Source organism: Alligator mississippiensis, chromosome 4 (genome assembly GCF_030867095.1).
Source record: "Alligator mississippiensis isolate rAllMis1 chromosome 4, rAllMis1, whole genome shotgun sequence".
NCBI classification, from domain to species: domain Eukaryota; kingdom Metazoa; phylum Chordata; order Crocodylia; family Alligatoridae; genus Alligator; species Alligator mississippiensis.
The window spans coordinates 98,573,963-98,600,242 of record NC_081827.1 but is presented as its reverse complement, the minus strand read 5'-3'; the positions used below and the strand labels follow the sequence as shown (position 1 = coordinate 98,600,242).

General features: G+C 45.7%; 1 protein-coding gene across 1 annotated transcript in view; it reads left to right on the top strand.

The window, feature by feature from the left end:
- CACNA1I (calcium voltage-gated channel subunit alpha1 I) overlaps window positions 1-19,408 on the top strand; it is a 73,276-nt gene extending 53,868 nt beyond the window's left edge. The window contains exons 23-30 of the mRNA XM_059726385.1: window positions 3,511-3,589; window positions 4,484-4,605; window positions 5,448-5,792; window positions 6,450-6,596; window positions 10,756-10,872; window positions 11,571-11,736; window positions 12,659-12,855; window positions 13,512-19,408. Coding sequence (XP_059582368.1) covers window positions 3,511-3,589; window positions 4,484-4,605; window positions 5,448-5,792; window positions 6,450-6,596; window positions 10,756-10,872; window positions 11,571-11,736; window positions 12,659-12,855; window positions 13,512-14,213 — 1,875 coding nt within the window. The 3' untranslated portion in view covers window positions 14,214-19,408. The remainder of the gene's footprint in view (window positions 1-3,510; window positions 3,590-4,483; window positions 4,606-5,447; window positions 5,793-6,449; window positions 6,597-10,755; window positions 10,873-11,570; window positions 11,737-12,658; window positions 12,856-13,511) is intronic.
- Window positions 19,409-26,280: the final 6,872 nt, after the last annotated feature.

Genomic DNA, 26,280 nt, shown 5'->3' with positions numbered 1-26,280 from the left:
TCATGAATGAGGGCTGAAAATCAGTCTGGGAACAGCACAAGTAGTTATGCCAGAATTTACTTCTGATATTGGTGTCACTAAATCCATGTCCTGAATTAAGTGGAATTACATGTCACAAGAAAAAAATAGTTTCTGATCTTTGCTGAATTCTGATCTTCATCTGATCTCCATCTGTTTATTATTAGTGTGATTTATCTGTTATAGGAGCAGCTAAGGGCTCCAACTGAGACCAGCTCCCTGTTGTGCTAGATGCTTTAAGATGCACCAAGACAGCTTCTGCCTCAAAGAGTTTATGGGCTAAATAGAGAAGGAAAGTGTTATCATCTTCATTTAGCAGATGGAGAACTGGGGCACATGGAGAGTAGGCATGTTGCTCAGGATCACATAAGGAGCAGGTAGCGGAGCTGGGAACTGAAGACAGACCTCAGAGTCCATCTCCAGTGCCTTGACCATCAGTTCACTATTCCTTCTTTCTTGAGAAATCCTGGCTATTCTCAGTGTTGGTTGTAGCTGTGTTGGTCTAAGGACATAGGCAGGCAAAGTTCTTTGGGCAGATGTGATACCTATTGTTAGACCAACTAAATAGTTGGAAAAAAGTTCTTTGCAAGCTTTTGGGCACAAACACCCTTCTTCAGGCCTTTTTGTGCCCAGAAGTTTGTAAAGAACTTTCTTCCAACTATTTAGTTGGTCTAATAAAAGATATCACATCTACCCAAAGAGCCTTGCCTGGCTTTTTTTCCAGTCTTCCTTAAAGCACCTCTCTGCTAAGACCCCTTCCCTGATGATTCTTTTGCCTACCCCTACACACTCCACACACATAAATAATTATGTAAAGGGCAGAGGCCCAAGGCATTTCCTTAGAGCCTACAGTAGGCTGTTATTAATTCTTACAGTATCCAAGGAGTCTATGATTGAGACATTTCCTGTCAGATAGCCCTTGGTTCTTTCTATAACAGGTTGATTTAATCTAATACAGTCACATAAAAGAGGAATCAAAAATCACTCCACAATTAAAGTTATTTTAAAGTCTACACTTGGAGTGGTACTAAAATCCCTATGTTTCGCACTTAAGTGGTTGAATTTTGCCTCTATATTTTACATGTTCCCTCTTCAGGGGACAATTGAATTATCTGTAATATTATTTTTGAAGATTTATTGACTTTGGCAGAAGAAGCATTTTAAAATGAGGCCTCCTTTCCCTTGCACACTCTTCTCCTTTAGACCTTCTACTTTATATTCTTTGCAATTAGACACCCAAAAGGTATTTAGGCTTATTGATGACAGATGCAGCTTCTGTGACTGTCCTATTTGAATTCCCTCCCTGGTTTGGTTGTTCCACAGCAATTCTTAAAAGGGAAAAACAGATCTTCTCGGGTTTTTATAAGGCTAGAGACCCACAGGGTCTTTCCATACTGCCTCTACCTTGCTTGCCTGAGTTACTCATTCAGGTGCCCCCTGCCTGCTCACTCCTGCTCCATATGCATCAATCTGAGAAATGAGGCAGTGAAGCCACCATTTTCAAGCACTCTGGAGACAGAGATCTTGAGAGCAAGGGGCCATCCACAGGGACCAGCACCTGTGGAGATGGAGTGGGTAGGCAGGGTGTGTTCAAGAGCCGTGCTCTAAAGATTGCCTCAGACACAGTATAGATATACCCATAGTCCAGAGGTGTATCATAGAAAAAAATGTGTCTTAGTCACCCTTCCCAGTGCAGTTCCTCCTACCTTATCAATTACAGGCACAGGAACAACACGGAGAGCACATCTACACATGCATTAGTGTCCTTTAATTAATGTGCATTAAATCTAGTACCTCCATTGTGAGGTACTAGGAAAATGCCCATTAGCCTGTCTTAATGTGCATTAACTAAAGAGCACAGTTTTGAAGTGATGCTTAATGCACATTAGCCTATTTTAATCTGCATTAACTAAATAGCGTGTTTTTTAAGTGATGCTTTAATGCTTAAATGCTTTAATGCTTTAATGCTTTAAGCATTAAAACAGATTAACGTGCATTAAAGTGCACATGTAGATGCAGCCAGAGAGCCTGGCAAATCTCATGGAGTGCAAAGTGTTCTGGGAATCATAATGCTCTAGACTGGCAATGGAGTTTGTTGCTGCCAAGGGGTAACTTTCACCCCATTTTTTGTTGCTGAGGCCTGTGTCCAGAGGGCAAAAAAATGTGCTGAATTTGGTGGCAGTTCTGTCCTCCCCATTCCTCGCAACAGCCGCAAACTCCACTCCTGCTCTACAAGACTATGATTCCCAGAACTCCTTGCACTCTACGACACACATTCCAAACTGGCTGCTTTCTTGAGCTGGAAAGTGCCAGCACAGCCAGGCAAAGCAGCAGGTAGGCAGCAGCAAGGTAGGTTGCAGCAAGTAGCCCTGTGGTAAGCCCTGCCTTGTCCCCTCATCCTTCCAATGCTCTTCCCTTAGGCGGTACTGAGGGCACATGCCCAGTTCTCCCACTGCATGTTATACCCCTACCATGATCACACCTCCACATGTGTACAAGTTGCCTCCCCCATCCTTATTCATCCATTGCTTTCTCTCAAGTTTTGTCAACAGGAGCTATCCACTGACATTAGCAACTTGTATTTTCTGCTCCTGCCTTGCATCCCACCATCCCAGCTGTGGGGCTCAGGGAGGCAGGCCAGGCCGGTAGGAGGAGGACAGGCAAGCTGTGATACCTATGAAGCATGGCTTCCCATATTGCTCCTGGTGCTGTCCTCATAATGCACCAGGCAGCAGGAGCTTGTGGGTCCCTTTGCATATTGACAGACAGGGTACAGAAGTGGGCTCTGCCTAGCTGCCTACTTCTCCTGTTCCATACACAGATCCACTTCCTCATTTCCCAGCAGCCTCTCTTCTCTGTAGTTCCCCTTTCATATACACCTCAGAAAGCCTTGGTTCACTCTTTTCTTTCCTGTGTGCCCACTTACCCCTTTCAGCCCCTACCTATGACTAGCACTTTGTTCTCCACAGTCCTTTACTTGATACACCACAGGGGCTGAAGCATGAGCATCCAGGCCTTTCCACATGACTCCCACTTGGCAGTGTCTGGTAACAGAAAAGGCTAGGTATCTATGTAGGGTGGGGCGGGGGCTTTTCATGGCACGACCTTTAGTTTGGGTCATATTTTGGCCTTTATAAATAACATATTATAGGCTTCACTATGTCACATAGGCCTGAAGGAAGTTGCTTTCTGGCCCAGAGTCCAAGGCTATAGATTAGAAAGGAAAGAGAACATGTTGTGGAGCTCAGAGAGCTGGGAATGTCCTGGATGGTTTTGATGCATGGGTGGGAAGGCCCAGGAGCCAAGGGTGGTGGGAATACGATTGGTGCCTTCATTGGTGACCTCCTGGGTGCCAAGGGACTAGTTCGATAAGCTTTTTCAAATAGAAATGTTTGGTCGTGTTATGCTACTGCTTTGGTGGCTTGATATGATCCAACATTGCCTCGTTTGGCTTGGCTTATATTAAGTTGACATCCTGTGCTTTGGTTTCAGGTGGGGAACCTTGGGCTGCTCTTCATGCTCCTTTTTTTCATCTATGCTGCTCTGGGAGTGGAGCTCTTTGGAAAACTGGGTAAGTTTCAAGAGTGCAGTCGTCTTGGGTGGGGCACAAAAATTGTAGAGGAATGGAAACCTTTCAGAAGGCACCAGACTCAGCTCCGATTTTTTAAAAAAAGCTGAGTTTTCTGGTGACTTTCATCCTTCTCAACAGGTGTTTGGCATAATAGGATTGTCCTCCAAAGGTATTATTGCCCAAAAAGCATGCTTCAAAATGAGGTTTTTTCTCTCATTCTCCAACCTATCCTTTCCATACACTGTCCTGGTGGATCCCTACTTGTCAACCACAACAACAAGGAAGACTGAAGTAAAGTTTGTGCACTCCTCTTGTCTGCCCCATCATGTTCCAGTGGGCAAAGATTTTCATACAACTAAATAAAGAGGGAGTGGGAAGTATCCTTTCACACCAAGCAAGTGAGAGCCTTAGTGATACAACTGCTGTTGAGTGTTCTGGGTGCAGCATTTTACCCCCTTATCATTATGCCAAGTGTTTCTGGCTTGGACACATTTGCTATACTGCTGACTGTAGCAAAGTATACCTTAGAAACTCATTAACTGTAGTGAATAGTGTCAGCTTTTGCAAGAGACAAACAGAAATCAAGGAGCAGAGGAGATAAATGTTTTGGACTAATGTAGTAGTTGGACATCTCTGGGAAATGAGCTATACTGTTCGATTTTCTGGGGCTGGGCATTTATCTGAAACTTATACACAGTGCCCAAACACTGGTCAGTCATTCCTGGCATGAGGCCAGCCCATGAGACAGTATGTGAGACTATTTGGTGCTGATTTCTGGGTGTAAAGCCAGGAATCTCAGAGTAGAATGATAATAAAGCCTTCTTCCAAGTCCCTCATCTGCTCCAAGAGCTAGCAGTGTATCCTTTGATCAGTTTACATATCTCTTCCTTTCAGTATGCAATGATGAGAACCCCTGTGAAGGCATGAGCCGCCATGCCACCTTTGAGAACTTTGGGATGGCCTTCCTCACGCTCTTCCAGGTCTCCACTGGTGACAACTGGAATGGAATAATGAAGGTAACTTCAGCCTCAGGGGAAGAAAGTTTTCTGCTCTTGGGGAAGGAGAAATTCTATACTGGAGTGGGGACGTCTCTACTGGAGTGAGGACGGATGAGGTATGGTAGCAAGGAGGTTGGGGAATGTAGGAATGATCACCAGAACAAACCATTACACCATGTGGTTAAGCATTCTACCTCCTGCTATATTAGATAAGGCCTAGCCTTACAGTCAGCTGGCTGACATAGTTGCAGACTGTCCATAAGGAGCAGGGTGACTGTGAAGTCAGGCTGAGGGAAAAGATTCAATGCAATAGGGATCTCCACCCAGACTGATTGGGTATGTATTTGGTATGATGACTGGAGCTACAAGGGACACAGCGTCTGACTTCAAAACACCAGGCACATATAAGTATTATCCCATGGGCAAGTTCTGTCACTCAGCAATAAATATCTTCCTAAATTCAGGGGAGAAAAATGGTCAGGTCTTTGGACATTGGTGGTGCCTTGAGATGGAACTGGAATTAGGTGCTCACTTGTAGTGAATCTTGCTCACAAGCATAAGATTAGTGATGGCCACCTTTACAGGTCTGGAAGAGATTTTCTCCTTAGGCCTGTGGGAGGTGGGGCACATGCTTCTGGCACGCAGAACAGAGATCATCCAACATGATTCACTTCCTGTAACTGTGATGGGCACAGAGAACTTTGTATGCGCAGATAGCACTGAGGCCTGAGGAAGCTTGGTCCTGCCTGGCATTGATTTCTATGGTTTTTGACTGCGGTAACAGCCAAGTTTAGGCTTGTCTGAAGCCATCCTTTCCCTCCCTTCTCCTTTCCACCACTTCCTCTCACCTTTTTCTCAAGGACACGCTGCGGGACTGCACCCAGGATGATCGGAGCTGCCTCAGCAACTTGCAGTTCATCTCACCGCTCTACTTCGTTAGCTTTGTGCTCACTGCCCAGTTTGTTCTCATTAATGTGGTGGTCGCTGTGCTCATGAAACACCTGGATGACAGCAACAAAGAGGCACAGGAAGACGCCGAGATGGATGCTGAGATTGAGCTAGAGATGGCACATGGGTTGTGCCCCCGCAGCTTGGGCTCACCGAGTTCAGGACAGGGAGGAAGTGGAGGAGGTGGTGGAGGAGGAGGTGGTGGGAGAGTGGACCCTGAAGGACGTCTTTGCATGAGATGTTACTCTCCAGCACAGGTGGGTAGATCTTTGTGCTTACCAGCAAGACTGCTGCAGGTTGCAGTGGGGAGAAGAAGAGCAGTGTAAGATGATCTAGAGCTCAGTGATGGGATATGGACTCTTCCACCTCTAGAGGGCTGGTTTGCATTCAGCTCTAGGTTGGGTGAAGCAGTGCATTGGTTGAAATGTGTGGGGCCAGGATTGTGGTAGCAGGGGGTCCTGCAGTATAACTCAGAGGTGAATTGGCAGAGCTATGCAGGAATATCAGGGCTTGAAGCTCAGGACAGTTGCTACCTGTTAAGATTAAGGTGCATTAGCAGACTGTTTTTGCATGGGGAGCTCAGGACTGGAATAGCAGGGAATGCTGCAGGACAGGAGCAAGGTGTATTGGTAGAGCTGAAAGGGAAGCTTACACAGTGCCTGTCTGCACTGACAGCTAGTAATATCAGTCCTTCCTTTGTACTGAGCACTTAGTGCTGAATTCTTCCTCCCTTACCCACCTTAAGGCCCTCTTGATAGCCCCATTGAATTCAGTGAAGTTGCTGGTACAGAAGGTACTACTCTACCCAAGTAAGGGTGGCAGCCTGGCCCTGAGTTCACACAAAACATTGAAGCAAAAACACTTTGGGTTCTTAAAATAATTTCTCCCATCCTCCCCCCTTTCTTGTCCCCTAGGAGAACTTATGGCTGGACAGTGTCTCTTTAATTATTAAGGACTCCTTCGACGGGGAGTTAATGATCATCGATAACCTATCGGGCTCCGTCTTCCATCATTACTCCTCGCCGGCCATGTGCGAGAAGTGTAACCATGACAAGCAAGAGGTAACCTGCGGGCGAGGATGCGGGAGGGGAACCCCCCACCAAACACACAGATGCGCCCATGTGACAACACACTTGAGACTTGCCTGGGCAATGCTCCTGGCTCCTATAGATGGCTTAGACAGAAGGCTTTACCTGTGTTTGTTACTAGTGTGCACTTCTGATACTGCATTAGACACTGGCCTGTCCTTAGCCTCGGGAGGCTTGTTTGTATTGATGAAAAGATGGAAGGAGAGGCAGGTGTCTCAGGAAGGATGGCAGGAGAGAATGAGCTGGAGAACTGTTGTGGAGGCCTCTCTGGTTGCGTTCAGTTTTGCATGTAAAGGAGAAACTCAACTTCTTTGTGTTTGGGAAAGGATGCAGCATCTCTTTCCCATATTTACAGCATTTGTGGCTCAATTAATCTTCATTCTAAATGTATGCTTGCTTAAGTCCCATTGAAGTCAATGAGACTTAAGCATGTAAGTACATAAATGCCTCATTGAATAGGGCCATAATCTGTGAGTAAAGATTGGATTGTGAAGTAAATCTGTTAATTAGTTTGAGTTAAAATTAATTATAAATTCACCCTCTAAGAATGTCTCTTGAGTCTCTTTTTTTGTGGGGATCCTTCTAGCTGACAAATGGCTTTGTTAGTAAGGGTGGGAATTTCAAAATCGCCTACATGAGCTAGGCACATTGTCCTATTGTTTTTAGGTCCTCCTAATTCACTTGGGTGCCTTTGTAAACCTGTCCATAAACCTTCAGGCTCTTCATCTAGTTACAACTCATTTAAAATCCAAGAGCAAGCCACACAGAGAGAAATTCAGTTTTAATTAAATAAAAGTATTCATGATTGTTACATCTAATGGTTGTGATGGTGGTTGAGGTTGTCTTTGTAACTCAGCTCATGCTTTAGTATTGTTGTCGTGACATCTCAGGTTATCCAACTAATCATCACCATCACTCTCTAGTTAACTTACATGCCACAGTTTTAGTCACTGAAATGAGTCAGTGATTTTGGCAAACGGTGCTCTCATTGGTAGATTCCTCTGTCAGGTATCCAACTAATCATCACCATCACTCTCTAGTTAACTTACATGCCACAGTTTTAGTCACTGAAATGAGTCAGTGATTTTGGCAAACGGTGCTCTCATTGGTAGATTCCTCTGTCAGGTTTACAAAAAGAGCATTAGATTGGCTCCACACCCCTGAGTCTGAGGCACCAGATCTCCTCCTCCTTTTAGTCACGTCATGATGGATTCCTTGCAGAGGTAGTGAGATGCAGATGCTTCCATACATCTCCAGTGGCAGAGTCTTCAACCAATGACCCACAGGGGTATATGGGAGAAGACCCCAAATTCTCATAAGAAATTTATGATTTGGGGTGCTTACATTTTTGGGTCCCCAACTCAAGGTGTTTAAAGGAGGATAGCAATCACTGGTGGGTGCTTAGACTTTTAACAGGGTGAGTTATTTTTAAAAGTATAGGTCATAATTGTAAGCGTGCTGCACTGGGAAGAGAATGGCAGCAAAATTTCCCATCCTCTCATGCAAGAAAGAAGCCACCGAAAGCCATGCATCTCACCTTTTTCCCGCTGCCAATTTCAGCGGAGGTAAGGGCAGGGCAAGTGATATTAACTCCTTGGGTTCTGGAGCTGTGCTGAAACAGTGAGGGGGTAGTGCCACTACCACAGGGGCTTTGGCAGCCATAGCAACAAGTCCCATGGGCCAAATCTGGCCTGTGGAGATGTGTGTTAGAGCCCACAAGAAGCTCCATGAGTTGGATGACCTACCTCTATGAATGAGCCACTTTCAACACCCCTATCTTACAGAAATCAGTCATTAAGAATGCATATAGAGGCAACACAATCTTTATCTAAACCTTCTCATCTAGGGTTTGATCTGGCAAGGCATTGAACACTGTGGCTTAAGCCAACAAAACAAAATGCCTGCATAAAATTACTGACATGTCTTTTTTGTTTGGCTGCGAAGGTGCTGAGCACTGTGCAGGATTGAACCCCTAGATCATTATTTTCAAAACAGCTGTTCATACAATTAAAGACGGTCATTATCTTGGCTCTATGTATAAAGACTAGTCTTACTGTGAGCTTATTTACTAAGGGTTATGGCTGAGGTTACATTTACATCTTTAAACCAATGTATTAAGACAGTGAACAGTCAACTGCCATCATTTCATCTTTCTTTCCATGTCTTTATTCAGAAGATCTTTCAGCATTCTGTAGTTCATGGAAGCTGTAAAATGTAAGAAGACACTGTCTCACCACATTAATCCATGCTCTTCTCATGTCATCTCTCTTCCTTCATTTCCTGTGTTTATGAGGTTTGTATATGTGCTAGCAGTGTGCAGCAGTGGCCGATGGAGTATTGGCATAAGGTCTGTTCATGAGCAGCAGCGAATACTAACTCTGAGCATGTGATTTGTCCTTTTATGACTCTGTTAAGTACGTCTTTTTGTGTAGGTTTCAAGGTGTCCAGAGTCTACAAATTAACAGTTCAATGAAGCTCCACGTGTTCTAGTGGCAGTGATCACTGATGATTTGAAACTCCATGTTAGCAATGAAGCAGGTTGTCTTAGACTTGTTCGTATTTTACGCTTGCATCTCCACAGGTGCAGCTTTCAGTTTTGTTTTGATGGGACATTTTCTTACGAGTGTTACGGACGAGTACACATTGAATGCAGCCAGATGAAGACTGCACTTTCTGTATATCAGCTGTTGTTGAGTGGTTGCACTGTAGCATGTTTGACGTAACATAATTGTGGGATTTCTAGGTTGTCCATGTTTTGAGTTGGTGGTGGTCGTACTTTATTCAGCATAACAGTTAAACAACTCAGTGTTTGTGTGTTAAAATCATATCACGGCAATGGATGTCACTCACGGCTTTTAAAAAACCAGTTTAGGCCTTTCCTTCTCTTTATTCCAAGTAAATTATCACGCTGAAGGAGTCCTAATCTCTGACACTGGCAGACTGCTAAACTCCCAGCCTGAAGGAGTCATCTCCCCCAAATTATATTTCCATTTACATAGCACCAGAGGTGTACTTGATGCTGTTCAAACCCATAGGAGGACAAAATCACTGCCCTGAGAAACACATAACCTTAAATAAGACAGATGAAGCATAACAATGAAGGATCAGGGACTAATGTGGGAGTGAGCTATGCTCTAGAGATCAGTGATGGAAGGACAAGCAAAGAACAGTCCTTGAAGGAGGACAGAAGGATTTCTTAGCATCCAGGATAATGAGGAAACTTTCCAAGCACAGGGGGAAGGGGCAATGGGGGGAAGACAATTAAAGTGCTTAGGGGAGGGAGTACTGGGAAGAGGCGTGTAGGGTAGAAACTTGAATGGAAAATGAAAGAAGCTGGGATGTAGGCAGCAGCAGAGCTGTGCAGAGCCGTAGGGTAAGAATGATGAATTGGTTAGACTTTTTGGAGAAAGAGGAAAGAGATGAAGGGGAGGGAGGATGGGGTGACAAAGTTTCAACAACAAGGAGGAGATAGTGCTAGCTGAGGTTATAGACAGACTAGAGGGGAGAGGGGGAAGAAGCAGAGAGGGAAGAAGGGCATAGCTTATAGTGACCAAGGTAAGAGAGCATTAAAAGCATGATAATTGGCATGGACTGAAGGAGGCATGGTTATCCCTGGCATGAAAGAGCCTTTGCACTATTTAACCTGGGCATTCTCTGGTGTCCTCAGGATGAGGGGGTCCTCTCCTCATCCAGCACAGAGCAGACTGTATTAACCCCCTATAGAGAGAGTTCTCTTCATGTCTCCATCTCTGTGACTCCATTACACCAGATGGAGGGAGACCTTTCCTTAACTAGACTCAGTTAACCCTGCCTGGAGGAACCTGGGACAGACTATGGACTCCCCTCTCCATCTTGGACACCAGGGGAGCCTTGATCACTGGATCTAGCAGCTGGCATGGTCCCTGGCAGCTCCCAGCCTGCATTGTCATGTTTTGCTAGAAGCAGATTCTCTCGCCAGGCCCAGCTCTGGGTTAGCAAAGACACAATGCACACAAAGGAATAGTTGCTTTTTTAAAATTTAAACTCAGGCATATGGGCTCTGTCCCCCTACCCCTCCTTCTGTAAACAGCATGACTGCTTGAGAAACAGGCTTCAGCTGGTTTCAGCTGACAACTTCTTTTCTCTGCTTCAGGTTCAGCTGGCCGAAATGGAAGCCTTATCCCTAAACTCAGACAAGTCCTCTTCTATCTTCTTAGGGGATGATATGGACAATCGTAGCATCCGTCAGTTGAGTCCTAAGGAGACTAAGGTAAGACAATCCTAGGATGTAGGCATACATATGTACCCTGATAGCATCCAGTCCCCGCATGTCATATCCTTCCTTGAAAGAGCCACCACCCTTCCCAGCAGCAATTTGACAAGAGCACATTCCTCACTCTGGGGATGGGAATGATTCCCTTGGAAGCCTGGCTGTTCACACAGGAAGAGGCTCTGAGCAACAAGTGTCTCATCTTCAGTTCCCCATACTGTCCGATATAGTCTCTTTCACCAAACTTACAGACACATGCACAGCACAAACCATGAGAGGCCTGTCTCTTGAACAAAAGTACAGTGTCTATTTGGTCATTAGCACTAGGTGATCATAGATGTGCCATATACTGTCTCTTTCTCCCAACTGCCTCGAGTACTATGCATTCATCTGATGTCCATACTTTATTCTCTTCAAGACTAAATGTCAGACACTTAACAATAACACCCCATCCTTGAGACCTGTCACTCAAGCAGATTTGATGATAACATAGAGGTGTGAGAAAGCTACAATTTCCCTCACCAGGCTTCCTTTGGCTGGGGAAATATTTAAGAGATTGAGGATGGATACATAAATCTGAATACCATTTTGTTACATGAATGTATTTGGTTCTGGTATTTTCAAAAGTAGCCACAAGGTCTTGCTAAAGCTGTGTGCATGTTAATGCCACAAGGATATGTCTTTATTTGTTTCAACAGAACGGCCAGGACAGTCCTGACTCTGTGGAGGGAGGAGGCTTGGGGGAATGTTTCCTCCCCCTATCAAATACAGATGCCTCACTGAATCCAGAAAGTTACTTGTGTGAAATGGAGAAAATCCCTTTCAACCCAGTCCAGTCCTGGCTGAAGCATGAGAGCCACCAAGGTGAGGAGATTACCCTTCACTCTCCAGTTCTGATGAGGCTGCAGGCTGGTTTGACTGGTCTGGCCTGGTTCTGTTTTTTCCCAATAAGGAATGGAGGTTACAAGGCATTGGGTTCACTAAAGAAGAATTAACCTCCAGTTGGTTGGTTGCAGTGAGATGCTTGCCTGGTTCCCAAGGTGCCTATGGGGCGACTGTTCTCTTTCATCAGATTTGCCCCAGAGAGAGGTGCAGAATCTTAAAGGCTTGCACCCTTACACCAGGGCCATTTACCAAGACAAGGGTCATTTACACTAAGGTCTGAGTGCAGCGCCAGAGTAGAATATAAATGAGACTGAGAGCCAATGGCTTCAAGGCTGATAGCATATCAAGCTACCAACTGATTGAATGAACTCCACTTACCCTGTGGTAAACAGTGCCTCCATCATTGAGATGGTGCTCCTTGTTTTTAAGACTGTCAAGCGCTACCATCTGCCCTGGAAAGGACTGTCCTAACTCTGCTTGAGGCCTCCTGTGGTCACTGAGCTCCCCAGCTCACCTGTTTGTGTATTTTGGTTTCTTCTACTGCCTTGCATCAGCCAAGGTGTATGTCCATTGATTCAGTGAGTTGCACCTAAATTGAATTGGGCCTTCACATCTCAGTCTCTTGCTCCAAGGACATTTATGGGAGGGGCATGTTGTTTCTAATTTACCTTGTTGGTCTTTTGTTCTGTGCCTGTAAGACTTGTTACAAACTGGCAATTTAAGGGGAAAGGACCAATGACATGAACACTCAGGATCCATGCCTAGAAGTTTATGTCACTGAATACCTTCAGCTTACAGGACTGGCAGGTCCCTTACCTTGTAGGAACAGGGACACCGAAGTGGATCAATGGACACTTGAGCTCTTTTTTTTCCTGTTTCTGTCTTTTACCATCTCTGTCAGTTCCCCCCAGCCCCTTCTCTCCAGGTACATCCAGCCCTCTGTTACCTGTCCCAGCGGAGTTTTTCCATCCAGCCCTCTCTGCTACACAGGCAGGACAGGAGAAGGTTTTGTGTCCAGGCAGCCTTCCTAAGATCTCTCTGCAGGGATCTTGGGCTTCACTGAGGTCTCCAAGTGTAAATTGCTCCCTTCTCCATCAGGTAAGGGCTCCTTTCCCCATTTAGCAGTGGTAGCAGGCTTGACCCTTGTATGATTTGAAGTAAAGGATTAATTGAGAGGAGGGAGAGAGAGAAGGACACAAAGGTTCAGGGACCAAAGGTTTAATCAGTGATTGGAGCAAAGAGTCCTGTGGTGGAAGACATATAGTGCGTGGTAGGCCAAAAGGAGCTGAAGGGCACTAGGCCTTAATTGGCCTGTATTCCCAGAGCTTCAAGGGTCTGCAGCTGTCAGGCCACCAGCCATGCAGGGTACCTTGAAGTTGGGAACTGTAGGGCTCCATTCTCTGTTGTAAATAATTTCAAATTTGAGAGGTTTCATTCTGAGTCAGAGTGAAGCCAGACTTCAAAGTACCCAAATCCCCAGTGCAGTGGAGTGACATCCCTCCGCCCAGGGCTGACTGAGAGTGGAAAAAACCATTCATGATAATGGAACCCACAGCCCATGGACACCTGCAGATGGAGAACAGCTGTCAGAGCTGTGTCTAGGCTCTCTAATGTGTGCTTTGTAGTAGATCCTCCAGGAGGATATAAGCTATTTCCTCATTTCCCTTCCCATTCCCCTCTCCCTCCTGGTTGTCCCAGATGACAGAAACCAAGACTGAAAGCTATACGCTCATTTTTGTGCATGTGTCTCACAGGCCACGGAGAGTGACACATCCCTTGATGACAGCAGGAGCAATAGCTCAGAAGGCAGCTTACAGACCACCCTGGAGGACAGCCTGAACCTCAGCGATTCACCCCAATGCACGCTGGACCTCCCGGTGGCCCTGTGTCCAATGCCAGCAGCTGCCACCCAAAGAACCATGGTGGCTCCACTTTCCCCTGCCTCTCGGCGGCGGAGCCTGCGAACCCGCAGCATCTTCAGCCTGAGGAACATCAGGCGACATCAGCGGAGCCACAGCAGCGGTGGGAGCACCAGCCCTGGGTGCACCCACCATGATTCTATGGACCCTTCCGATGAGGAGGGTGTGGGGAGCAGCCTCAGGGGTGGCGGCAACAACAGCGAGCAGTCAGAGACCCTCAGCAGCCTTTCACTGACTTCCCTCTTCTCCCCACCTCCACCACCCCCAGGTCTGGCGCTTGTGAAGAAATGCAACAGCACCAGCAGCCTCAACACATCCAGGGGCCCTGCCACAAATGAAGCGAGGCAGTTCTACTCGGTCGACCCACGGGGATTCCTTTCCATGCCTTCCTGGGTGACAGACTTCTGCAAGGACCCCCCTTCAGCAGGCGAGGGTGAGGGCCCAGATGGCCCCAGCAAACTGGGAACAGCAGAGCACAGCTCCCCACTCCCATCAGAGCTAGAGCTGGGCAATGGAGTCAGCAAAAGGAACAGATGAGGATTCCTGGAGCAGGAAGGGATCGTGCAGTGTGGGCAAGGGAGAGCGTTGTGCTACCACTCCCCAGCATCAATTCCAAAGGATTGCTGGGAAAAGAAATGAGCGAACAACATATATAAATATATATATATATACACAAAATAAACACTCCAGTACCGTACCTCAGAGGCACAAAGAGAGCGAAAGCAATATGGGAACAATCCTGCCTGCGTACAGGAGTGGGAGCAGCAGCGCAGAGACCACAGCAAACAAGGCAGGCCGGCCAGACTCGGAGGGGGTTGGAACCTCCAAGCCAAGTGACTGCCAGGCAGCGGCGGTTAGCTATATACATATACATATATAGAGAGATCGATTTATTTATTTTTTTTACTGAGAGATTATGACTTCCAGAAAGTGCTAAGAAGGAAAAACAGTGGGGACTCGGGGCTGTTCTTTTCCAATGGGGGGGAGGGGGGCCAAAAAAATTAGGTGCAAAACAGAAGCGGGGGTGGAAGGTTTATTTTGGAGAATTTCTTATCGTTCATGCTTCTGCTTTGAAAATTCAAAATGTGTGGGCCTGATCTACAGTGGGTGGAAACTGCAGAGAAGCACCTTTGAGGTCTTCAGCTGGTGTAAATCAGCATCACTCTGGTTTTGATGGCTTGATACTGATTCACGCTTAGTGAAGATCTGGCCCAGACAGCAGGAAAAACCAAATAGCTGTGGGGCATTGGAAGCAATATGAGGTCACAATGGAGTGCTTTGATGAGAGAGTATAAGCACACCAAGAATGCTCAGGGGAGAGAGGCCATGTGGGATGCTTTTTTTTGTTGGTTTTGTTATTTTATTTCATTCCAAAGAAAAAGAAAGCTGCTAAGAGACACGATCTCTGCGAGGTTTGGGGCTTGGGGTGAGGTGGAGGGTGAAATTTTTCCCCTTAGTTTTATGTAATTGTGAGGTTTTATTTTAGAAGCCCAAAGGCGCAAAAACCATCTATAGAGAAACATATCTGTTATTTTTATATATATATCTATCTATATATATTAAAAGAAGACAAAAATTAGATTTAAAAAAAAAAGCAAATCAAAATAAACCTCAGTCAGTTCCCAGGCTCTGAGCTGGAGTTTATGATTAGACTCTGCACCCAGTCCTGCTGGTATATGTCCTCACTGACTCCATGGAAGTCACCAGTTCTGCTCTCACAACTGTGCAACTCCAAGGGGGACGTCACTGAAATTATTTTCAGTTGATGCCAGTATATCTGTGTGGGAGGAATCAATCCGCTTTGGAAGTTGAAGGTGTGGAAAACCTAGCAGGGTCAGGCTCTGAGGGCAGAAATTGGCTGTGTGTGTGCATGTGTGTGCATGGTGTGCAATCTCAGGGCGAATTGACTCTCTAGTGACACTTTTAGGGGAGAGTGTCTCTCACCTTATCTGTGCTTTGCAAAGAAGCATGGTGTGTAGGGGTTTGCTGATTGATGGCCAGAGTTGCGAGGGTATGAGGGAAAGCTGTCCCCTCATTCTGGAAGTTCTGCTTCAGGTTCAAGATTAAATGAGGGAGATGTGATTCTCTTTCATCACTAGGGCAGCAAGGACTCCTGAGACTGTATCCATTTTCGGTTCAGTGGATGGTCAGCCTTGGCTTCACCATTCACTTTCTTTGCTTGTATTTTCCTAGAGAGCAGACCTGGAAGTCCAGTCATAAGTCCCTTTATCCTTTCCAGGTTTATGTATAGGTAAGAGATGGGACTAAGATATGATCTGATGAGCTTAAAGAAATGGGGACACAAGCAACAGTCCACAGGGCTCCAAGATAGGTTTTTCTGGGCAGAGAGGTGGAATGAAAAGAGAGAGGGAGGTTCAGAGGACATTGATAGAGATAGTCCGAGGAAGGAAGGAAATGTCCACAGGTATTCCCATCTAAACATTGTTTCTCCCAGAAGCAAAACGGTCTCTCTGGCCGGTGCAGCAAACCCCTCTTGGCTACACCTTTCCTGCTGGGCTGGGAAGCACTGTGCAGCCTGACCATTCTCTACAGATTTTCTGCTTTATTTTTACCTGTCTGGTTCTTGAGAAACTGTTGCATCCAATAAGCTGGGAGCTGCAAACAGCACACATGTCAAATGGTACAACAAAAACAGCATAATTAACTTAATGTACTTAAGTGATTTGTTGGAAGGAATGTGTGTTTTGTGGAGAATGCATGCAGGGATAGCAAGCCTGTAAGGAGAGGACAGGACCACTGGAGTCCCCACCTCAGCAGGAAGGATGCTAGTCCTGGTTAATTAAAGCAATAATAAGGTTCTTAACTCTGTTTTTTTTCACTTTTTGGTCTTTTGGTAGGTTCTCCCTGACCATTCTCTTATTCAAGCAGGGGAGAGAAATACTGCCTGGTTTTGCATTATGTTGGAAGAAAAGCAATCAATCCACAGTAGACAGAAGACTGCAATTGGCCATCTGAGGCCCAAACTGTGATCCTGATACACTTTGAAGCCAGAGGCAGGGCTTTACAAAAAAAAAAGAAAAAAAAGAGAGAGACAACCTGCACATAGTGCATCTTTAGTTATTTCAAACGTGGCCTTAGGAGGAATGGGATAAGGAGCTGGGACTCTGAGCATCCCTGAGAATAGGATAGAAGTCTAAGTATATTAGCTAAGCTAGGAATGAGAGAGGGACTGGTGATCAGAGCAAGGGCAGAATCTACCCTGGTTTGTTGGGGACACCTGAAAAAGTTTCTCTGCTGGCCCTGGTATTGTCCTCTGCATCTACACAAGTGAGAGACAAGTTGTGTTCCAGGTTAACTTTATCTGTGCATTGCCTATAAAGTCCCAGGGGCAGCCACTTTACAGGTGGTATAATGACCGGTGACTAGTCTCTGTTACCCATTGAATTGACAGATATTATTGATTTATAGCTGATATCGATTGATTCATTGGAGAAACACAGGTACTGTTCACAGTCAAACCTAGCCACCTGGCACCTCCTCCTAGTGTCTCAAGGGATTGTGGTGATAAAAAACAGAGAATTGAGAGGACTTTTGCTTGTGATGAAGTGGCTGACACCCATGAATGATGTCCCTGGGAAGTTGGTCCCTGCTCTTTCCCCTATGGAACAGTAAAAGCCACGATGCTCTTCAGATGCTCCTACTTTCAGCAGCAGGCCAGGCTGGGTTTTTTTCCCCATATGCAAAAAAGATTCTTCTGCACCATTTCATGGTGGTGCCTCATCTGTTTTGTTTTCATATGCGCACCTGCCTTCACTTAAAGCCACTTGTGTATATGTTTTATAGCATTTAAATGTATAGATACAACTGATGAGTTGAAACTTTTCTGAGAACTCCATTGCACACAATCTAGCATGCTTGATGGATGGGGAAGCAGATATGACTGGCCTTCTCATTGCTTCTAGGAGAGAGAGCCTAGATATCACAAGAGCCTAACCAGCATAAGGGCTTGTAAGTAGCCCATAAGTAAATAAGGTTAAGACTGGGTTTTTCTCACACGAAGGGGTGTGGAGATAGTGGTTGTTCCCCAGGAGATCCTAGCATTTCTTTCCCAACTCACAGGTGTCCCCTGACTTGCTCAGACAAATATATCCCAAGTCATGCCTGTTCTATCATTATTAGGGTTCAGTTTTTCCTAAGGAGCATGTTTAGAAACTGCTGAGGGACCAGACAGTTAAAAAGAGCAACTGCTAGAAGTATGCAGAAGACGTGTTTCTTCACCCATCCCTCCATCAACCTCTCACGCTTTCTTTATCCTGTTGATGCTAGTGTGGTTGATGGGCTTACACTCTCCCAGCACCATACCTAGGCTCCTGGTTGCCCTGGGAGAACTTTCAGTATCGGGCCCCTCTTCACCAGAGATAATGATGATGATAATAATAAAAATTACCATTTTCAGGGCCCCTTTCTGTCTGGGTCCTGGGCAGCCACCCAGTTTACCCATGCCTGTGTCTAGCCCTGCACTCTCCCTTCTAGTCACAGGTGTACTGCAACACAGGAGCAATGAATGACTTGGGGACATGGGAACATAGTCTTGAACTCTCCAAGGATAAGGTATAGTTGTAGGGGTGAAGGCTGCAACCTTCACCAATGGCTCATATTCCACTTCTGAAGAACAGGATCAAGTTGCCATCGTCCTCTACACCGTCTGTTGTTTCCAAATCATTCTTTAGGTTCCTATCTACCGTTGACCTCAGTCACTTGCTGAGGATGGCTATGCTGATAGGGCAAAAACTCTCTCTCTGTTTGTTTGTTCGTACAGTGCCTAGTACAAATGGGTCCTGGTCCAGGATCGGGGCACTTGAGCACTAAAGTAATACACACAACAAATAAAAAAAAACAATTGTGGTTGTGGACGGTGTTATCAAGTTCCCTGCCAGCTAGACTCAGATCAGATGGGGAGAGTGACCCCCCTTCTCCCCGAGTAAATACATTGTCTGTTTTTCACTTGGAAGCAACTCAGAAGGAAAAAGTTCTTTGGTTTTCTAGTGGTCCAAGATGTCCTCACAAGCTCCCTGTTTTCTCCTGAGTCATGTGATCTGCCCCCCCTGCCCCTTGCACCTTCTGCGTGAATTGTCATGGTCTCCAGGAAGAGAGGAGGAGCAATTCCCTTCTCCCCACAAAATGGTTTCCACCCTCTACTGTATGACTCGAGCAAAAGGCTTCTGGCTTAGGAAACAGGTTACCATGGAAACAGAAGACTAGGTTATCTTTAGAGAATATTTTGTCTCTCTCTTTTAATTATTTACTAACAGTTTGAAGAAGAAACATCAATTCTTCCCAGAGAGAGAGAGAGGGTAGTTAAGGCATTGTAGAATTTGTCGTCTTTTTTTGTCTTCCTTTAAAACAGCTTGCCCTCCATCTTTGCTCAGGCTGGTTGTGCTTTTCGAGGGAATGCATTTTGCAAGGCCCTCTGGGACAGAGGCAGTGGGGGAAGCAGCAGCCTCACCTCGGTGCTCATATAGGAATTGCTGAGATCTTAGAAGCGGGGGCTGGCGGGAGGAGGTCCCACAACACGCACTCCCCAGTCACATAAAAGAGAAACCACATGAGCCAGACGCAGAGCCGAAGACAGCTGTCACCACTGGCCAACAACTACCAATGAGTGATGTCAGGGATACGTGTATCATTCTTTCCTATACCTGGCGAGAAAACAACTGCAGTAATTTAACTCAGATACCACCCTGGGGTGACTATCACTGAAGGCTAATGGTGCGGTGGCAAGCTCTGTGATTCCCAGCTGTGCAAAATGGTTGGCACAAAACAGGAATGTATGGCTGACAAAAAGGGCAGGGAGGATGTTTGAATAAACATGCACATGAGCTCAAGAGTCACAGCTGGAGAGGCGAAAGGAGACATGAGAAAAGCCTAAGGACTCGGCCCAGACCCACACACAATGCACATGGTGTCACTTGTTCCATCGAACTTTGCAATTGTGGAATCAAAGGAGCCAGAGATGTCCAGAGGCCGTTCTGATCCTCCAGCCTCACTTTCAGCCACCCAGGGTTACTCCCCGTAATAAAAAACCAGAGCTTTGTCCAGTATTGTTTTCAAGCTCCCCTAGTCCCAAGGCTTTCCCCACTTTCCATGGGGCGCTATTCCACGGCCTACTGCTGTCAGCACGTTCTACCCAAGATTCAGCCAGTTTTCATTTCCCTTATTTCATCCCATTGCTCTCCCTCGGTTTTACTTTGGCCCCATCTGCCACTATATGGAAATCCCTTTTCATGCTTGCCATGAAGGCCCTTCAAATACTTGTAGACTCTTGTCATGCCCCACTTAAATTGTCACTTAATCAAACTAAACATATTTAGCTCTTTTAATCTGCACTTGCCAGCCTTTCTCTCCACCTCTTTGATCATTCTCTGAGTCGCCATCCTTCTAAATCCTTCCCATCCATTCTCTTCGTCTCTCCCGATTCCCACCCCCTGCCCCTGTTCCAGCTGGTTTATGGCAGATGTCTGGACTGCCCTTGATAGGGAATTTCCTTGTGGGGGAAAAGCAGATGTACAGGGAAGGGAAGGGATCCTCCTTCAGTGCTACTGTTTGACCCAGAGAAGCTCCCTATTCCACCTTTCAAGCAGCCTTTCACCTTGAAAAATTTTGTAAGCACTGCTTTCCGTGCGCTAATCACCACTAGTTTTCATTTGGAAGTAGGGCAGGAAATTAACCTATAGCAGCAATTACCAGGATCACCCAGCGCCCTACAATCTTCCATAACTTACTGTCTCTGAGGGAATAAGTTTATCACCTAATTTCTTAAATACTCTGGACCCTACACCTGAAAAAAGCAGGACTTCATCAGCTTCCTGTGAAGGCAAGGGTGTTGAGCAGAGGGTGGTTCCACATTTTCTGTTGAAATCATTTCTCAGCAGAAAATTAGGGTTTCAATTTAAAAAAAAGAAAAACCCATTTTTTTGTGGAAAATACAAATGGCCGAAAAACAGTTTTCCTGTTGTTTTGGTCGGGTTGAAAAAACCAGCATATTTCTACCCACCCAGCTGATCTGTTTTGTTTCTGAAGTGTCTCTACAGGGCCTTATGGCAGTGGTTGCTCGTGTCAATGAGCAGGGGTCTTCTGGTGGATGCCATTTCCCATGCTGTACTGTGCAACTGTCACAATGAGGCCTTTTCTTATGAAGAAAGGAGATCATAGTAAATTAAGGGCTATGTGCTGCAAGCAGACAGCTTTTCTATAGAAGAGACTGAGAGCATTCAAAATAAAACTTCCCTGAAACACCCTAGTTGTATTTCAGAATCAAAATACTTTGATTTTCAGCTGAAATATTTTGGATTTCAATTTTTTTGTGGAAAACTTCCATTTTCCAGGGAAAAAGGTTGACAAAAATATGGTTTTTTGGTAAAAACCAACAACCAATTTTCTGACCACAACATCGAGGGCAGTGCTTACCTTGTAGAGTGGACTTTGATCTTTGGATTTTCTTGAACACTTCTTCCCTAAAATAGTTCTAAAAGCCTCTTTTTAGTCTTCTTAAGATCTTTTTTTGCTCTGAAATTGACTCTAATATATGTCATTGTGGGATTCAGTGGTCATTGCTTCCCTATTACTATCAGGCCCAATATGCTCGGTTTACAAGCAAAGACACGGGTTTTTTTTATCCCTGCCAGCTGGCATCATGGCCATCATATGGGGTGTGGCTTGGTTCTCACTCCAACCATAACAGTAATAAAACTTCTTCCTTTACTTACACCTTGGATAGGATTGCATAGATGTAATAGAAGACAGGATTGGACCTGCAGTTGAAGCTCGAGCTGCAATTCAGTGAGGTGCTTTCCATATTCTCAGAGGTGCTAGTCATCTTGTGCTTTCCCTGACTTCTGTAACAACTAAAGGGACTCAGAACCCCACAGGAACAGGCCCTTCATTAACAGTAAATTGTTGTTGACTTGCTCCCTTTTAACTGCCCTGGGTTACTGGACTAAGAGGAATGGAAATCAGAATAGTCTTCTCTGGAGTCACTCAGATGGGCAGCTCTGTCTCCTGTGTGCCAGGGAAAGGATCTGTAGAGAAAGAAAGGGTCGTTTTTACAAAGCCACATTTCTGACAAAACAGCTCAGTAGCCCCTTTGGCTAACAAAGTCCAGCCACCCTTAGCATTTTCCCTGTGACCCTCATGTGACTCTGCACGTTCGAGTTGGGTTTCTTCTGCACTTTGCCATTGGTGTCATAGAGATTTTTAACCTCAGATCTCAGAGTAAAACCACATTGGCCATTTCTTCAGTCCTTCTAATAAGTACCTCCACAAGTATTCTCTTCCTGTTCAAATCTCACTGCGAGGCACCTGTTTGTACCTCCAGTAGCCACACCACAGTGAAACAGAAAGGCAAAAGAGGGACTCTGTCTGTTATTCTCAGCAAAACTGCTGTGAGCCTCTTTCTAGAACAGGGAAGGCACCAGATAGACCTTTGTAGTCTATCTTCAAAAAGGCAGGTAGCAAGGACCCAGTATAAAATATATCTGCCAATCACATCTCATTCTGTAAAAGAAATAGACTGGTGTTCTTCTTTTATTTCAGGTTAGGCCAGTACTGGTGCCCTGAGCAGTACAGGCAGCAGTTTAGAGCTCACATAGGAGGAGGCTTTACAAAGCAACACATCTTTTAATCAAAGCTGAATATGAAGTGCATTCTCAAGAGACAGCTACCAAGCCACACGTGTTTGGGATCAGCATCCAGACTCTGTACCACCATGCCTTCCCCAGGGAGTATTTTTGCCCCAAATGCACCCTGGATAAACGCACAGTATCCATGCCATGCCACAAACAACCAGGATTTACACTAAGAATCTGGCCCATCTCACGGGCCTCTGGGAGAAGCTTACATCCAGTGTAAACCACGGCATCAGGCAATTCCAAGATTATTGCCTCCTGTTTGCTTTCAGACTAAAGGCAGGCAAGGTTCCTTGGGTAGATGTGATATCTTTTAGTAGAGCAACTAAAAAAGTTGGAAAAAAAAGTTCTTTGCATGTTTTCCAGCACAAACCAAGAACCTTCCAGACTAAATGCATTCAGTCTATAAATCCGTGATTCTCAACTTGGGTGCTGCAGCCCCTGGATGCCGGGAGATCCTTTTAAGGGTGCCGCAAGATGCCATGCAATCTTAGCACTATTAAGTGGGCAGACACCTACACATGATTCACAAGATAAACCCAGAGATTTCAAATAGGAATCCAGAGTGTCAAAAACATCCTGACCTGCTCTGGTCACTCAGAGTTCTTTGTGACAGAAGAACTGCTATATTATGTTTCCATAGTTAAAAAATGAGTGAAAACTCAGAGCCAGCATTTTCGGAGAGGGCCTTGAGTCTATGAAGATTGAGGACTACTACTATACATGAACAGGTTGCTTTTCCACCTGAAAATCAGCATCACAATCTTCACCTGGGAGGATATTGGGTTCTCTCTCCAGCAGTAATCCACCGTCAAACAGGAGCTGTTGATTTTTTCCTTAAAAAAAATATAAAGAAATGTGGTTGCATATGAATAATAACAATAAAAAATTCCATCTGACCCCCATCTCGCCTCTCAAACAGTGTTATTTCATCTTTTCATTACACACCTTCCTTCCACTCCTTACTGAGCTATGGAAGGGTTTATGTTCCAAGAGTTGCCTCTTGGGTCACACCTAGAAATAGTTCACAAGGACTGGGCAATAAGAAAGTTTCCAAACAATCACCAAGGGTGACAGGGAGTTGTGTGTGGGGGACGGAGTGTGTAGAGGCTCCTCTTCTCATCAGTGTGTCCTTTTTATTTACCTTTACACTGACACACACACACACACATGCGCACGCACACACCCTCCCACTCTCTTTTAATAATGAACTTCCAGTTGAATGTACAGTTCATATCATGTGAGAGAATTTTATTCCTAGTTGCCAATGGTTAGTTTCTGCTGTTATAGTCGGTCCAGGTGTAGAAAAAAAAAGAAACCAACAACCAACAGTATTGTATTGAATTAAAAAAGGCTATTTCCAAAATACCTCGGTGTCTGACTGACATTTATTCCTTATTCTCTTGCGTCTGCTGCACTTTAGTAGGGGGGAGGGATAGGGGAGCTTATAATGGATACTTCTACTGGTCTTTTTCTATGTAAGGATATAGATAGTAAGCACCCCAGGTTCTGCATACAGGTCAATGCTCACTATAGTGTATCAATAGAATAGACACAGACAATGCACCAGACTCAGCTGAGTCATGGCAGCAGAGCAGGGGGCTGGGTTGTTGTTGTGGCCTTCCTGCCTGAGGACAATGGGATTACATTCCCACTAGAGCCTTTTAACACCACTCCTGCGTTGGCCAAAAGGACTTGTGGACGGGCAGTGCTCTCTCCTGTGGGCAGAGCATGGCAAAGGGCTACATCTACAGCTGGGTCAGCACAGACCTGCTGCCTCTAAGGGCATCTCAGTGATTTATGTCATCGGAGGATTCAGCCTCTGTCAGCCCAGGAGCAAGAACCCAAAATTGGGTCTCTTGTTTCCTGATTCAACACATGGCCACTGGCACGTCAGGCTCTGCTATTATTAAGTCAGGGAAACCAAATACAATCCTGAAAATAGAACTAGTGTCAGTCAACTCTTAGTGAATTGACCCGAGGTCAGTCAGGGGCAACACATACATTTACCCCCTAACAATTTCTTAGACCCCCTCAGGCTTGCTTAGTTTCCTTTAGATCCACCTCCTCTATGACTTTCCTAATGGAATATAAATGAATGTAACTTCCACACCAAGGAGTTGTTGGTGAGGTGTGAAAGCCTGGAAGTTAAGTGATCCTACCCTCCTTCAACTTACATTTGCCTTTTTGCCCATTAGGACCTAGTTCTCCTCTCCCTGATGCTCACTTTACCCCAATGACTGCAGTAGCTGTTCCTGATTTACCCACACACAAACTAGGCACAGAATCAGGACCGTTGTGTGTAAGGTATACCAACTTCTGGACTCCCTCAGCCACTTACAGACTTGCAGCGATGGCTCTAAGAAGCGCTGGCTCTGATCTCAGTAAACCAGGGTTAACGCTGTGGAAATCAATGGAGTTACACCAGAATCGGGGACAGGGAATATAAGGCTAAAGGAGGGGAAAATAGTGCTGGGGCTCCAGGAGCATAGGTTTACAAATAATTTATCAGGGAACAAGAGAGGGAGGGGAGTATACTGTTCCTCAGCTGTTCTGTGGTGACAACCCCTCAGCCTGGTCTTATCCTGTTGTTAGTGAAACCTAACTGTGGCCACTTACTTTTCAGTAAGGCTACCTATACACATGCTCAGAGGGAATGAGGCTGTTTTAATTAGAGCTGTTCCCAGGGAGCTGCTCTAATTAAAACACTGCAGTGTCACATTTATTAAGCCCCTGTGTGTTTAAAAATGGCTGTGGGACGCTTTATCTAAACCTCATTTGAGGAGGTTTACTTAAAGCACCCCACAGCCATTTTTAAATGCATGGCAGGGGGGAGAGGGGTTAATACACTTGACACTGTGGCAACACTGCAGTGTTTTAATTTGAACACAAAGCAGACTGGACTAATCGAGTCTGCTCCGACACGGTCTAATTAAAACACCAGTGAGCATATGTATAGGCAGCTTGAGTGCATACTTACTGCTGTTTCGTTTCCTTCTGTAGTGGGGCAAGCGTGTGTACACACACTGTTATGGCAGAACAGGTAGGGTGTGATAAAGCCCTGTCCCTTTTACCTTGCAGTAACTTGTGTCTGTGTGTCTCTAGTAGGGGTGTAAATATCATTAAAAAAAAAATCTGCTTAACCTCCTCTAATTATATCTGTTAAATGGTTAACAAATAACACAGCAGCTCAGACATGGCTGCTGGTGGGAGCCACTCCCTGGGTCCTTTGACAGGTGGGGGAAAGGAGGAGGTAGCAAGCCCCACCAAACAACACATGTCACCTGAAGCTGTGTGCTAGGAGGGAGGGAGCATCTGTGAATGAGCAGCTAATTGCATAATTGTTGAGTCATTAGGCTGTCCAAAGTTTTCCTCTTTTACCTCATAGGTGAGGGGGCTACTAGTCCCCCCTCACACCTCTTCCTCCCCTCCTCCTCACTCTTCCTTACCTCCCTCCCTCTTGCCTGCCTTGTCGCCTTCCAGTTCCTGGTGGGGCACAGTGCAGCTTTCCTTCCTCCACTGCCATGGGTGACTGGTGCCACCTTAGTCAGGGGGGGCATGTGCCCCCTGCAGTGACCAGTCAGTGACCAGGGGGGTCCCCCGCAGCCAATATTGCTGACCTACATCCGGTGCTCCCACTCCCTGGCCAGAACTCGCAGGGGGCACCGGCGTGCCCTCCTGCCCCTTGGGAGCATGGCTGGTCAGGGGCTGCACCGGCGCTCTCAGGGGGTGCATGTGCACCCTCTATGCATCGCCACTGCCCACTATGTCCTGCCCCACACTAAACAATAACTGGTAAACTAACTGGTTATCACTGGGCTTATCAGCTAAATGATTAATTGTTTTACCTTTCACATTTCTAGTCTCTGCCCTAACACCACCTTCTGAATTTGGCTGCTAGAATCCAAGAGTAAAATTTGGGCAGCTGGGGCCCCTAGTGGGAAGACCTTGAGCCAGCA